This window comes from Protomyctophum parallelum, assembly GCF_964188405.1.
Source record: "Protomyctophum parallelum genome assembly, chromosome: 8".
Lineage (NCBI taxonomy): Eukaryota > Metazoa > Chordata > Actinopteri > Myctophiformes > Myctophidae > Protomyctophum > Protomyctophum parallelum.
The window spans coordinates 39,662,375-39,677,550 of record NC_139703.1 but is presented as its reverse complement, the minus strand read 5'-3'; the positions used below and the strand labels follow the sequence as shown (position 1 = coordinate 39,677,550).

General features: G+C 45.0%; 1 protein-coding gene across 2 annotated transcripts in view; it reads left to right on the top strand.

The window, feature by feature from the left end:
• hdac11 (histone deacetylase 11) overlaps window positions 1–12,974 on the top strand; it is a 60,810-nt gene extending 47,836 nt beyond the window's left edge. For both annotated transcript variants that reach the window (XM_083770667.1, XM_083770666.1), the window contains exons 4-10: window positions 429–545; window positions 3,043–3,085; window positions 4,554–4,630; window positions 6,180–6,242; window positions 9,587–9,683; window positions 11,922–12,100; window positions 12,573–12,974. In XM_083770667.1, coding sequence (XP_083626793.1) covers window positions 429–545; window positions 3,043–3,085; window positions 4,554–4,630; window positions 6,180–6,242; window positions 9,587–9,683; window positions 11,922–12,100; window positions 12,573–12,818 — 822 coding nt within the window. In that variant the 3' untranslated portion in view covers window positions 12,819–12,974. The remainder of the gene's footprint in view (window positions 1–428; window positions 546–3,042; window positions 3,086–4,553; window positions 4,631–6,179; window positions 6,243–9,586; window positions 9,684–11,921; window positions 12,101–12,572) is intronic.
• Window positions 12,975–15,176: the final 2,202 nt, after the last annotated feature.

Genomic DNA, 15,176 nt, shown 5'->3' with positions numbered 1-15,176 from the left:
GTGTGTGTGTGTGTGTGTGTGTGTGTGTGTGTGTGTGTGTGTGTGTGTGTGTGTGTGTGTGTGTGTGTGTGTCTACGGCAGGGGTGGGCAACTAGAGTCCTGATACCATTTTCTTCAGACCGAGTACGAGTACAAGTATACTTGTTGTTGCATAACTACTTATTTTACCTATTTCTTTTCTCATAGATGCAGATCTATGTCAGTTGACACTTTTGTCACGATTCTACAAATGCCTTCTAAATCCTAACAGTTTTCTGAAAAAGCTATGTTTCCATGTTAGGCGTTCTTCGATTTTTCAACAATAAATGTAAAAAATAAAATGTATCGTTACACCCCTAATTTTGATGTATCCTTACCTTGTGTTTACCTTACTGTAAATCGCTCTGGATTAAGAGCGTCTGGTAAATTGTGTTTGTCCCCCCCTCCAGTGGTCACTGGTGGTGGCGACCATCACAGAGATCCCTCCCGTCGCGTTCCTGCCCAACTTCCTGGTCCAGAGGAAGGTGCTGAAGCCGCTGAGGACGCAGACAGGAGGGACCATCATGGTAGGGGGCAGAATTATTAATGACCATCATGGTAGGGGGCAGAATTATTAATGACCATCATGGTAGGAGGCAGAATTATTAATGACCATCATGGTAGGGGCAGAACTATTAATGACCATCATGGTAGGGGGCAGAATTATTAATGACCATCATGGTAGGGGGGCAGAATTATTAATGACCATCATGGTAGGAGGCAGAATTATTAATGACCATCATGGTAGGGGGCAGAATTATTAATGACCATCATGGTAGGAGGCAGAATTATTAATGACCATCATGGTAGGGGCAGAATTATTAATGACCATCATGGTAGGGGGCAGAATTATTAATGACCATCATGGTAGGGGGCAGAATTATTAATGACCATCATGGTAGGGGGCAGAATTATTAATGACCATCATGGTAGGAGGCAGAATTATTAATGACCATCATGGTAGGGGGCAGAATTATTAATGACCATCATGGTAGGAGGCAGAATTATTAATGACCATCATGGTAGGGGCAGAATTATTAATGACCATCATTGTAGGGGCAGAATTATTAATGACCATCATGGTAGGGGCAGAATTATTAATGACCATCATGGTAGGGGGGCAGAATTATTAATGACCATCATGGTAGGAGGCAGAATTATTAATGACCATCATGGTAGGGGCAGAATTATTAATGACCATCATGGTAGGGGGCAGAATTATTAATGACCATCATGGTAGGGGGCAGAATTATTAATGGCCATCATGGTAGGGGCAGAATTATTAATGACCATCATGGTAGGGGGCAGAATTATTAATGGCCATCATGGTAGGGGGCAGAATTATTAATGGCCATCATGGTAGGGGCAGAATTATTAATGACCATCATGGTAGGGGGCAGAATTATTAATGGCCATCATGGTAGGGGGCAGAATTATTAATGACCATCATGGTAGGGGGCAGAATTATTAATGACCATCATGGTAGGGGGCAGAATTATTAATGGCCATCATGGTAGGAGGCAGAATTATTAATGACCATCATGGTAGGGGGTCAGAATTATTAATGACCATCATGGTAGGGGGCAGAATTATTAATGGCCATCATGGTAGGAGGCAGAATTATTAATGACCATCATGGTAGGGGGCAGAATTATTAATGACCATCATGGTAGGGGGCAGAATTATTAATGGCCATCATGGTAGGGGCAGAATTATTAATGACCATCATGGTAGGGGGCAGAATTATTAATGACCATCATGGTAGGGGGCAGAATTATTAATGGCCATCATGGTAGGGGCAGAATTATTAATGACCATCATGGTAGGGGGCAGAATTATTAATGGCCATCATGGTAGGGGGCAGAATTATTAATGACCATCATGGTAGGGGGCAGAATTATTAATGACCATCATGGTAGGGGGCAGAAATATTAATGACCATAATGGTAGGGGCAGAATTATTAATGACCATCATGGTAGGGGGCAGAATTATTAATGACCAAACATGTTTCTGGAATACCTTTTTTCACTAACAAAAACTAAATTAACAACGTTTTTTGTTGTTTGTTTTGTTGTTAAAAAACTACGCAATAAAACTATGCAATAATGACTAAATCTGTTGTGTCAACAATTTCGTCACCATAATAAAACTAAAATGCTTGGCCGTGCTCGGGTGTATCACACCGGAAATATCTGATCTACAAGCTCACGACGTGCCACAGAGCGACGTGTTGTTAGCTTGTAGCTCGGATATTTCTGGCACTCTACTACACTACTAGGCACTCTACTACAGTAGACGAAATGCACCCCGAACGCCTGGGGTTATTTAATGCATTAAACTTAAATCATAGCGCCCAGTGATTTATAGCAGCGGAGCACATTTAGCAACGGACCGGATGCTATCCCGGATGTGGCTGAAGTAGCTAGATGTAGTCAAAACACTCTCGATGCGATCGACAACAACGGGAGGTATGATTTAATTATAACGCGACTATAGCAACGGGACCGCGGTGGGCCGTCTAACACGTAATCTTTTCTTAGAATTGGACGGAATGATTTAGATCAAGAGTTATTCACGTTTTAAGATTGTCGGTCTCGTCGGCTAAAATGGAGGGGGACATTTTCGATGACGTCCCACCGGAAAATAACATCGAATGTTGCGCAACATGACGCTCCCAGCCTGTATCGGTTTTGATATCACCGTCTCCGTCCTTTTGATCAATCTTTGTCCTGAGCGCTGGTCTGATTAAAACCCATTCTGACCTGAGATCAGATTCTAAAAATGTCAGACGTTCTTCGATTTTTCAAAAATAGCAGACCTACAAGCTCGAGTGGCGCGCTATGAGCTTGTAGATCTGCTATTTTTCAATAGCTAAAGCATAACATGATGCTAACACCAAAATGGGTTCCCATTCAGAATGGGCTAATTGATCGAACGGACTAACTCCGTCCTTGCCACTCAGGGTGGTAAATGAATATCCACCTGTGCTGTTGTTGCTGATGTATTGAAGTCTTCCTCCTCAGGCAGGGAAGCTGGCCGTTGAGCGAGGATGGGCGATCAATGTAGGTGAGTCATTAGAGTCTTTATTTTCCCCAAAGGGATGTCTGTTCAACAACAACAACAACAGAAAACAACACAGAAACACATAACCTTATAGCACAAAACAATATATCACACGACACAACACCACGACCATAGATTACATCCACGTTATACACAGAAAACCATCCTATCGGTGAGGCAGATAATCAGTATAATTTGTGTATATACTGTATATATATATATATATATATATATATATATATATGGAATATATATATGGAATCATGAACGAGCGCTCTGCGTTAAACCCCAGCTTTGTGCATGTATTTCACCTGCTTCCATTTCCAGCTTTGGCCACTAGGGCAGACCGTTTCCCAGCAGCACTTCTGTTGGGCCCGTGTCAATCTGATATGTCCGTTAAGCATCTTTGGCTGGTGTGCTTGGTCTTTATACACTCACAGATCCTTAAGATCTGAGGGGCCCTGCATGAGGGGCCCTGCATGAGGGGCCCTGCATGAGGGGCCCTGCATGCAAGGCCTGCATGGAGCCTATTATCTCAGTCTTTCCATATTATAATGCCACATGGACACGGGACTCGCTTTTGTGCTGAGCCTGGGAGTCGATGTGCGCTGATGGGGCGCTTCTTTATACAGTATATAACTGGACCGCGACGGAGGCCCGCCGTCTCAAGCGAACTCGAGCCAAGTTCGCTTAGCCCGGCTCAGGGCCGTTGGAGTTGCGACCCGATAGTAAAATAATGTCCTGGCGAGAGCGTTTTCCCAATAACCCCGCCCTACTGGTAGTAGGCGGCGCTGTAAAACAAGCGTCCCAGGCCCCGCAAATAAGGCAGTAGTCCCACGTGGACAGACACACGGGCAGTTCGACAGGTCTCCCAACGCCTCATCGACCGAGCCTCATTCCTGTATCGATGATCACATTGTTGCTGCCGCGGCGGGACTGGGGTGGGGGAACGAGGGGGAATGAGTGGCCATTCCTCGAACTAACAATGCACCCGATAATGGCCCTACTTAACCCATTTAGACCTTCAATTCTACAAATCATGACAGTTTTCTGAAAAACCCATGTTTCTACGTCAGTCGTTCTCAAACAGGACCCCCCAAAAAATATGTAATTGGCCGCCAACCCCCATCTGAATATGTTGTTCCAGGCACCCCCAGAAGATTTGAGTTAAAAACGTTCACTCTGAAAGAATATATATTGCGCCACATTTGAATGATTTTTCAAAAATAGCAGATCTACAAGCTCATAGCACCGAGTGCCGCGCTATGAGCTTGTATAGACCTGCTATTTTTCAATAGCTAAAGCTATAACATAATGCTTAAAACACCAAAAGGGGTTCCCGCCCAGAATGGTTTAAAGGGGCCAATTATGGTCATTTTGAGTAATAGAGCTGTCGGATGGCGAGCGCGCGCTGCAGCCTAATGGCTGTGACACTGAGCCACCATCGACTTGTCTCTTGTGTGCCTCTCAGGGGGCGGATTCCATCATTGCTCCGGTGACAAGGGAGGAGGATTCTGTGCATACGCCGACATTACTCTGGCCATCAAGGTAAGACTGAGCCTGTCCACCGTGTCAGCGTCTTGAAATGAGAACGCATTATGGCAAATTATATGCTTACATTTCTACAGACTCACAGAGCTCGCTGTAGAGATCATTAAAATTGAATTTGTCCTTGAAAGCATAGGCCTATCTCCATTTTTGTTCATTGTTTGACATTGTCACGCGAAAACCTCCGATGTACAAGCTCACAGCGCATGGCATCACGATGCGTTGTGAGTTTATAGATCTGCTATTGTTGCCTCTTCTTTTTTTCTTTTCTTTTTTACACGCTGTGAGTTTGTAGATTGTCTATTTGGTGTAGGTGGCAAAAGGAGTTATAACTTGTGTGCGTCCTTTTTCAACCTCCTTTTCTCCTCGATATAGTTGTTTATTTATGTGTGTTGTCATTACTGTTGTATCCTACTGAAGCCCGACACACACCGTCTGCGACCGCCGCGGCGCAGTATTGCCGCGCGTCATAGCCGCACGGCAACACCAACAGGACGCGGCGCGCTACCACACGGCTGGGGAGTTTTGTTGACTATTCCATATTCCACGCCCACAGATAGCCGGGTGGAGGCCGCGTGGCAACGCCTGGAAAATAGAACAGCGGTGCATCGGCGCGGCAGGCAAGGCGTGACCGCGCGCCAGCGCGCGTCGGACGCAGCTGGTGTGCGATAGGTTCATTGAAAATAATGGAGGCGGCTGTGTCCGCCGCGCGGCGACGCGCGGGGGACGCAGCCGGTGTGTGGTGGGCATTACTCACCTACCAGTGAGGACATACTGTTGTATCTTAGTGACTCACCTGCCAGTGAGGAGCCCCCACCGGGAGGACATACTGTTGTATCCTATACTGACTCACCTACCAGTAAGGAGCCCCCACCGGGAGGACGTAGTTCCTACTCCTCGAGTTCTCACACCCAACACTCCATGCTTGCAGGCAGCGCCCCCAGCCCGTAGGAGCTAGTGCACAGTGACGAATATCACGGTCTCCCAGACTCCCACCCGGTTTGAATGTAATAATTAAGTCTGATATCAGTTTAGGGGACTTGCGTGGCCGGTTAAGACTGATATGAGGTTAGGGGACTTACGTGGTCGGTTAAGACTGATATGAGGTTAGGGGACTTACGTGGCCGGTTAAGACTGAGGTTAGGGTTAGGCTCCTGGGTTTAAGGACTTCAGTGTTCTGTACCGTACAAATGTAGTACCTCATCACGAGATTCAGTTAAGTACAGAACAAAGAATTAGGATTAGATTCAGGTTTACGGTTAGTAATTGTCGGAACAACGCGACCAATGGACAATGGCTGACAAACAACGTCGATATGTAGGAAATGTTGTTGCATGGTGTTGATAAGGGCTGATGATGACGGAGATTAAATCATCTGATATCAAATCAAAGCCGCTATAATACCTTCCCCAATGGATTGGAATCTCCACTCCACGGTGCAGGTCCGTTTGGACTGAGAACAGAGGGTGGTAATAATGCTGTCGTCCGGAGGATGGAGGCGAATGAATGAATGGTTTCTCTCTCCTCTCTCTCTCTCGTCTTGTCTCAGTTTCTGTTCGAGCGGGTAGAAGGGGTCTCCAGGGCGGCCATCATCGACCTGGACGCTCATCAGGTGAGTCGCGGCCCACTCCCGGTCAGTGTGAGGAGGCGAGCTGACACACGGACGACACCACGCCGTCCGTCTTTTACCGTGCCAGTCGTCAATAAGGCTCAGGGAATCTGGAAGAAGTGCTCGCACGTTTTACTTAAAACCCATTTTGACCTGAGATCAGATTCTAAAAATGTCTTCTACATCCTCAGTTTTGAAAAATCTATGTTTCTATGTCAGTCGTAAATAGCAGACCTACAAGCTCTATGAGCTTGTAGATCTGCTATTTTTCAAAAGCTAAAGCATAACGTAATGCTCCACCAAAAGGGGTTCCCGCCCAAAATGGGTTCTATTAAAAGTATCAATACCGCAACGTAGAATTACTCTGTTACAAGTAGAAGTTGAAGTTCTGCATTCAAAATGTGACTTCAGTAAAAGTAAGAAAGTATATCATGAGATTTGTTTTTGCTCTTGCTTCCTTCCACTCTGAAACAACTTGTCGTGTTTTCAGCAAAAGTGGCACTTTTTTGTCATTTAAAAAGTTGTGTACTGTAAACTAAAGGGTCATGAAGATGGAGTCACCTCCACAGTGTTCCTATTTATAAACTAAAGGGTCATGAAGATGGAGTCACCTCCACAGTGTTCCTATTTATAAACTAAAGGGTCATGAAGATGGAGTCACCTCCACAGTGTTCCTATTTATAAACTAAAGGGCCATGAAGATGGAGTCACCTCCACAGTGTTCCTATTTATATTACTAAAGGGTCATGAAGATGGAGTCACCTCCACAGTGTTCCTATTTATAAACTAAAGGGTCATGAAGATGGAGTCACCTCCACAGTGTTCCTATTTATAAACTAAAGGGTCATGAAGATGGAGTCACCTCCACAGTGTTCCTATTTATATTACTAAAGAGTCATGAAGATGGAGTCACCTCCACAGTGTTCCTATTTATAAACTAAAGGGTCATGAAGATGGAGTCACCTCCACAGTGTTCTTATTTATAAACTAAAGGGTCATGAAGATGGAGTCACCTCCACAGTGTTCCTATTTATAAACTAAAGGGTCATGACTCATGAAGATGGAGTCACCTCCACAGTGTTCCTATTTATAAACTAAAGGGTCATGAAGATGGAGTCACCTCCACAGTGTTCCTATTTATAAACTAAAGGGTCATGAAGATGGAGTCACCTCCACAGTGTTCCTATTTATAAACTAAAGGGTCATGAAGATGGAGTCACCTCCACAGTGTTCCTATTTATAAACTAAAGGGTCATGACTCATGAAGATGGAGTCACCTCCACAGTGTTCCTATTTATAAACTAAAGGGTCATGACTCATGAAGATGGAGTCACCTCCACAGTGTTCCTATTTATAAACTAAAGGGTCATGAAGATGGAGTCACCTCCACAGTGTTCCTATTTATAAACTAAAGGGTCATGAAGATGGAGTCACCTCCACAGTGTTCCTATTTATAAACTAAAGGGTCATGAAGATGGAGTCACCTCCACAGTGTTCCTATTTATAAACTAAAGGGTCATGAAGATGGAGTCACCTCCACAGTGTTCCTATTTATAAACTAAAGGGTCATGAAGATGGAGTCACCTCCACAGTGTTCCTATTTATAAACTAAAGGGTCATGACTCATGAAGATGGAGTCACCTCCACAGTGTTCCTATTTATAAACTAAAGGGTCATGACTCATGAAGATGGAGTCACCTCCACAGTGTTCCTATTTATAAACTAAAGGGTCATGAAGATGGAGTCACCTCCACAGTGTTCCTATTTATAAACTAAAGGGTCATGAAGATGGAGTCACCTCCACAGTGTTCCTATTTATACCACATAAGAGTCATGAAGATGGAGTCACCTCCATCCAGAGTATTTCTCCATTGCAGCATCGATACTTTAACTTAAGTAATAAATAATGTGAGTACTTCTTCTACCGCTGAACATGGGCCAACAGAGGGTATTTTCCTTGGTGTTGTGTAACATAATGAGTCATATCCAGCAGCCATTAAAGCCGGAACGCCGGGAACTTTGTTAACATTGACGATGTGTCACGGACCCTCCGGACCCTCCGGGGCCAATATCTATCCCACACCTTTGTGCGATGCTCATGTAAGCCTTATCTTATTGATAGAGACAGCCAGCCGATCAATAGAGATGCTTTTTAAATAATTCATGAAGGCTGTTGTTTTGAAAACCCAAACAAAACATCACATCTGCATCGAGAGCGTCGAGGAGGAGGAGGAGGAGGAAGAGGAGGCACATTGTTTCTGTTAGGTGGGAAACCTTGTATATGTCAGGACATGGATTTACAAGCTTTTGTATAAATGGCAGAATGGTGCATTTATAGAGCGCTTTTTATCCAAAGCCTTTAACCCATTTTGACCTCTAGATCAGATTCTAAAAATGTCTTCTAAATCCTGACAGTTTTCTGAAAAAGCTATGCTTCTATGTCAGTCGTTCTTCGATTAAAAAAAAATAGCAGACCTACAAGCTCGTAGCCTTGTAGATCTGCTATTTTTCAATAGCTAAAGCATAACATAATGCTAACACCAAAAGGGGTTTCCTCCCAAAATGGGTTAAGATTAGATTAGATTAGATTAGATTAGATTAGATTGTGCATAACATTCACCCATTCATACACATTTCACAGCAATCAGGGGTTCAGAGTCTTGCTCAAGGACACTTTAATTGACACTGACTCAAACAATATTTGGCTCTCCAAGTACCACCATTATAACGGATGTTAAAATTCAGTATAGCGTACACCTACCCTATCCCATCCTATTCAGCTATGCACAGTTCACACAAGAGGCAAATTCATTCCTAATAATATAAGAATATATTTTTTACCACAGTTGTCTGCCAAAGTCATACTGTACAAAATGTAACAATAAAACTGGCACTTTAACTTGTGCAGTTCCCACACAACGAGACAGACAGACACACACACACACACATTCATTCTCATGTCAAGGACCCCCACATTGACACCAATTAGCCCGTGGACCCCCATTAGAAACGATATGCCAGGGACCCCCATAAGAGAATTTTTTTTTACGGTTCTAGCAGTGATTCTCAACCCATTTAATTTCAAGGACCCCCATTTAATGGCATTTCTATCTCTTGTATAATAAAATCAGAGAGTATACAAATGGAACCAGCTTTAGGGTCCATTTGGTTCCATTTGTACACTCTCAGAGTTACAGACCCATAAGGGTCCATTTGGTTCCAAACTATAATTTAGCTGGGGGGACCCCCTGGAACTCCCTCGAGGACCCCTAGGGGTCCCCGCCGGGTCCCCACTTTGGGAACCACTGGTATGAATGCTTAGTGATAAAGTTCCCGCTGTGCTACAGGGAAACGGACACGAGAGAGACTTCCTGGACGACAAGCGGGTCTTCATCATGGACGTGTACAACCGCCACATCTACCCGGGAGACACGCACGCCAAGCGTGAGTTCTGACACCACACAACCACCACATCTATAGTTCTGACACCACACAACCACCACATCTATAGTTCTGACACCACACAACCACCACATCTATAGTTCTGACACCACACAACCACCACATCTATAGTTCTGACACCATACAACCACCACATCTATAGTTCTGACACCATACAACCACCACATCTATAGTTCTGACACCATACAACCACCACATCTATAGTTCTGACACCATACAACCACCACATCTATAGTTCTGACACCATACAACCACCACATCTATAGTTCTGACACCATACAACCACCACATCTATAGTTCTGACACCACACAACCACCACATCTATAGTTCTGACACCATACAACCACCACATCTATAGTTCTGACACCATACAACCACCACATCTATAGTTCTGACACCATACAACCACCACATCTACCCGGGAGACACGCACACCAAGCGTGAGTTCTGACGCCATTCTTTGCATTGCACGCACGCACGCACGCACGCACGCACGCACGCACGCACGCACGCACGCACGCACGCACGCACACACACACACACACACACACACACACACACACACACACACACACACACAGTGGGGTCACCGCAGTCTGGTCAGTTTGGTTTCAGGACACTCACTGTGTTCTCTGTCTGTGTCAGGTTATAGTGACCGGTTGGGATACCAGTTTTCTTCCAATCAGGAGAGGAGGACTTATACAGGACAGGATAAATAAGTATACCAGGGGGGGGCGGCTATAGGTTCCGGCACCCGAAACGGTCGAGACATGACAGAGTTACCGCGTTGCAGCTTTACGTGTTCGGACAGACACAGGGACATGTATAGGGACACACATAGCTCCATAATGGAGCGGAGGTAAAAAAAAAAACGTATCTGCGCCAGGTATGTGATTGGGCGTTGTCATGGCAGCAGTGTGATGGTATAGCACGTCGTCATGGTAACATGCATATAGGCACCTGAGCTCCAGATGACCGGAATCCTCCGTAATTTCCCTCGCTGAACACAGTAAATTAATCCTATGTACCGTCATTTCCCTTGCTAAACACTCAGAAAACGTATATGAAAACTGAAAAAATTTGATGTATTTTATTTTTTATATTTTTGCTTATTTTTGTTCTGTTTTAGTTTTTTACCAAATACTTGGTGTAGCTTCTGTGAGAGAAGTGAACGTGATATTGTTTATTTATGTTGTTGGTGTCTTATAATCCCGTAAGGGATGGGTCTTCACGACAAGACACGAAAATAAAGATTCATTCATTCGTTCATTCATTCTTAGCAAATGCTTTCATTAAATTCTACCTCTTGTTTCTGTGACTTAATTGGACCTTTTGCCTGAACTGGCGTTGATCTAAAAGGTCATGATGAGCTCGTAGATTGGTTACTTATTTCAGCGACACTGTTGTGTGACAAAGTAGGGCATTAGTATACGATAAAAAAGGGAAACAAAAAAACACATAAATAAGTTGAAACATTGCACTCAGGTGGAGCCGACAGATGGGACAAAATGTTCCCACCGAAAAATCCAACCAGAAAATGTCAGAAAGTCAAAGAGCAAAAAAACAACTTCACGCCCTTAAAAACAAACTTGTGCTTCATGTCAGTATAAAGAACAACGAACACACTGTACTGTATCTCACACTTTGACCTGCTCCTCCACTCTGCTGCTACTGTAAGTCACACTAACGTACTGGGCGTTGTCCAAAACCATTACTTTATTTTTTTTACTTAAAGGACCACTTCACCACTTTTCAACCTATCTTAATATAATAGGTCCTCACTAATAATCATGATAAAATGGCACGATTTTTTTCTACTCAGTCTGTGTCTCATAGGAGGGCTGTGGGCAGTTTAGAAACCGTCTTCCAGTGACATCATCATTAGGTTTTTAAACAAGATTTTCATTATCGTGAGAACGATGGCTTCCATTTTCACATTGCAACTTTTCAGGACTAGAAAGCCTGCAGTTTCTATTAGCTTGGATTCCCCATCGATGATGTCACTGGAAAACAGTTTCTGAACAGCCCACAGCCCTCCTATGAGACACAGAACGAGTAGAAAACAATTGCGCCATTTTTTTCATGATTATTAGTGAGGACCTATTATATGAAGATAGGTTGAAAAGTGGTGAAGTGGTCCTTTACAGGTATGTCCACTATAGTATATACGTTACTCTAGTAAACGTACTCTGTTACTGCATGCGCTGTGTCCACTATAGGGGCCATCCGGAGGAAAGTGGAGCTGGACTGGGGCACCGAAGACGCAGAGTACCTCCACAAGGTGGCGCTGCACACAGAGGGCGTGCTGAACGAGATGCGACCCGACGTCATCGTCTACAACGCCGGGACGGACATCCTGGACGGAGACCCTCTGGGAGGACTGTCCATCTCACCTCAGGTATTATATTATTATCAGCTGAGGTGGTTCGGGCATCTGGTTAGGATGCCTCTCGGGCGCCTCCCTAGGGAGGTCCTCGACGCACGTCCCACTGGGAGGAGACCCCGGGGCAGACCAAGGACCACGTCCCACTGGGAGGAGACCCCGGGGCAGACCAAGGACCACGTCCCACTGGGAGGAGACCCCCGGGCCAGACCAAGGACCACGTCCCACTGGGAGGAGACCCCGGGGCAGACCAAGGCGCAGTTGGAGGAAACACGTCGACTCACTGGCCTTGGAACCTCTCGGAATCGATTATACGCCAAGGACCGCCATTTGTACGGCTCTAGCAGTGATTCTCAACCAGTTTAATTTAAAGGACCCACAGTTTGACATGAATTAGGCTACCGTCCCCCATTTAATGGCATTTCTCCTGTCCTCTCCCCCTCCCCTCCCCTCCCCTCCCCTCCCCTCCCCTCCCCTCTCCTCACAGGGCATAGTGAAGAGAGACGAGGTGGTGTTCCGCGCGGCCAGGAGCCGGGCCATCCCCATCCTGATGGTGACGTCGGGGGGCTACCAGAAGAAGACCGCCCGCATCATCGCCGACTCCATCCTCAACCTGCATCGGCAGCGTCTGATTGGACCAGAGGCCCTGGAGGAGGGGGAGGGGTCCTCCACCCTCGTCAGCAGCATGATGAGGGGCCCGGTGTCGGCGGGCTCCGCACACTCCGCTGTGTGATGACCAGGAGGAGGACATTATGGACCCAGAACCCCAGCCGGCTCCGTTCTCCGTTCACCTCTCGTCGTCCGGCAGACCCGCGCTCCCCTCTAACACGTACGGGCCAATTGTCTTTTAACCTTCGGTTTGAAAATGAGACATAATGAGTTGTAATCCGATCCGGAAATCCATATTGTCGCATAATTCTGTGTCAATGATGAGATTTCTCATCATCTATCACTTTGTCCACATTGCCAAAGATGAGAATCTCGGCATTCTTTTTTAAATTTTCTATTGATTAAGTTACATTGCGCTCGTCTCTTCCGTCTGAATGACCCTTGGTTGCTATGCGATGCACTGCAACTCCTGTCTCCACAGAGCTCTGCGACTGAGACCATAGAGTTGTTCCCATACCGATACCAGCATCAGTAAAGCTGTCCATACTGTCTAAAGTGCTGGTACCGATACCAGCATCAGTAAAGCTGTCCTTACTGTCTAAAGTGCTGGTACCGATACCAGCATCATTAAAGCTGTCCTTACTGTCTAAAGTGCTGGTACCAATACCAGCATCAGTAAAGCTGTCCATACTGTCTCTAAAGTGCTGGTACCGATACCAGCATCAGTAAAGCTGTCCATACTGTCTAAAGTGCTGGTACCGATACCAGTATCAGTAAAGCTGTCCATACTGTCTAAAGTGCTGGTACCGATACCAGCATCATTAAAGCTGTCCATACTGTCTAAAGTGCTGGTACCGATACCAGTATCAGTAAAGCTGTCCATACTGTCTAAAGTGCTGGTATCGGTATAGCCGAGAAGGCCAGTCTATGCCATGTAATTGTAACTTATCACATGTTGAGATTTAATTTACACCCATATATGTTGAATTGACGTTGCACTACTGTTTTATATTCTTACTGTGAAATTTACATTATTATTTCACTAACCTGGAGCTGCACTTTAAATAATGCATTTTCAAGGACCCCCGTAACTCTGAGAGTCTACAAAATGTAACCAAATGGATGCATGCGTAAGGGTCAGTGGTGCTTAGAGTGTTCCACGGGCCCTGAGATTGACAGCCCGGGCCCCCCCCTCCCCTTGGTGCTACCCCAACACATCCACCCACCGCAAATAGATGCCTCATTGGCCTGCATCGCTGCCCAAGTGACGTCACTCATGCGACTCCTCCATGTCTCTCTCGCTGCCACTCAAGTGACTACTGGCCAATCACAGCACGTCTTTTTTTCCGGGATGCTTCCGCTATGCTTTGCAAGAAATCTCTGGAAAGCTCCGCCCCCTCTCTCTCTCGACAACACACGCCCCAGTGCCGGAAGAGGCATAGTCTACATTTTATATGTCTATGCCGAGGACGACCAGAGTGAGCTCGCCACCATTGGTGTGGGAAGTGAGGACGCTGCAGGCGTCGACCGCTTCACCTCCCAATGTATGAATGAATGAACGCGCTATAAAAATGCAATTCATTATTATTATTATTAAAGGAGCATTCAGTGATTTGAGTGATTTGGAAATAAACGCGGTCCGCCCCGGTAACAAGATGTGCACATGCACGCACTACAGTAGAGGGGGGACACGCAACAGGCCAACAGCCCGCCCTCGCTCGATCATGATTTGCCATTAGCAGACGCTCTGAGGACGATAAGATGCATAGAAATAGTAGGATCTAGGAGTCTAAACAGTATGATATGCAAATATTAATAATCCGTACATTGAAACTATAAATAACATATGGATGCCAGTTCTACACATGAACCTGGCATCTGTCTATACATAACATCTACAACAACAGCTATCTAAATGACATTTTATTTATTTTAGCCTTTGCATTATAAAGCCTGCAAGGCTGTCAAGGCTAGGACACGTGCTACGGGCTAAGGTGGAAGTCTTGTTAACTCTTCATAGTGGGGAAAAATAGCCATGAGAAAACGAAGCCTTAAAATGTCTTAATGAATCACTATTTTAAATGTGATGTTATGTCGGAAAACATTTTAATGAGGGGCGCTTCTCTTCCATCTCAGGAAATGTCACAATTTGATGTGAGGAAAGGCACTATAAGGACATTTAATACATTTATTGTATGGAATTTTGCATTAAGGACATAATGTACAAATGTGCAAACATGTGTTTGTGGTCATAAGGGTTGTGTGCATCTTCAGAGCATGTCTATTTTAATGATCACTAAAAAGATGTTCCGGTTTTCATTAACTGACCTCATCGGTATCGATACAAAATGTTCAATGTTTAACAAAACAATGACATTGTATATGTTATGATTGATTGCTTGATTGATTGATTGGTTGATTGAATGCTTTATTAACACGTGTGTTAACAGTGCATGTAGTACAGTCAAAAGCTATGCTAACG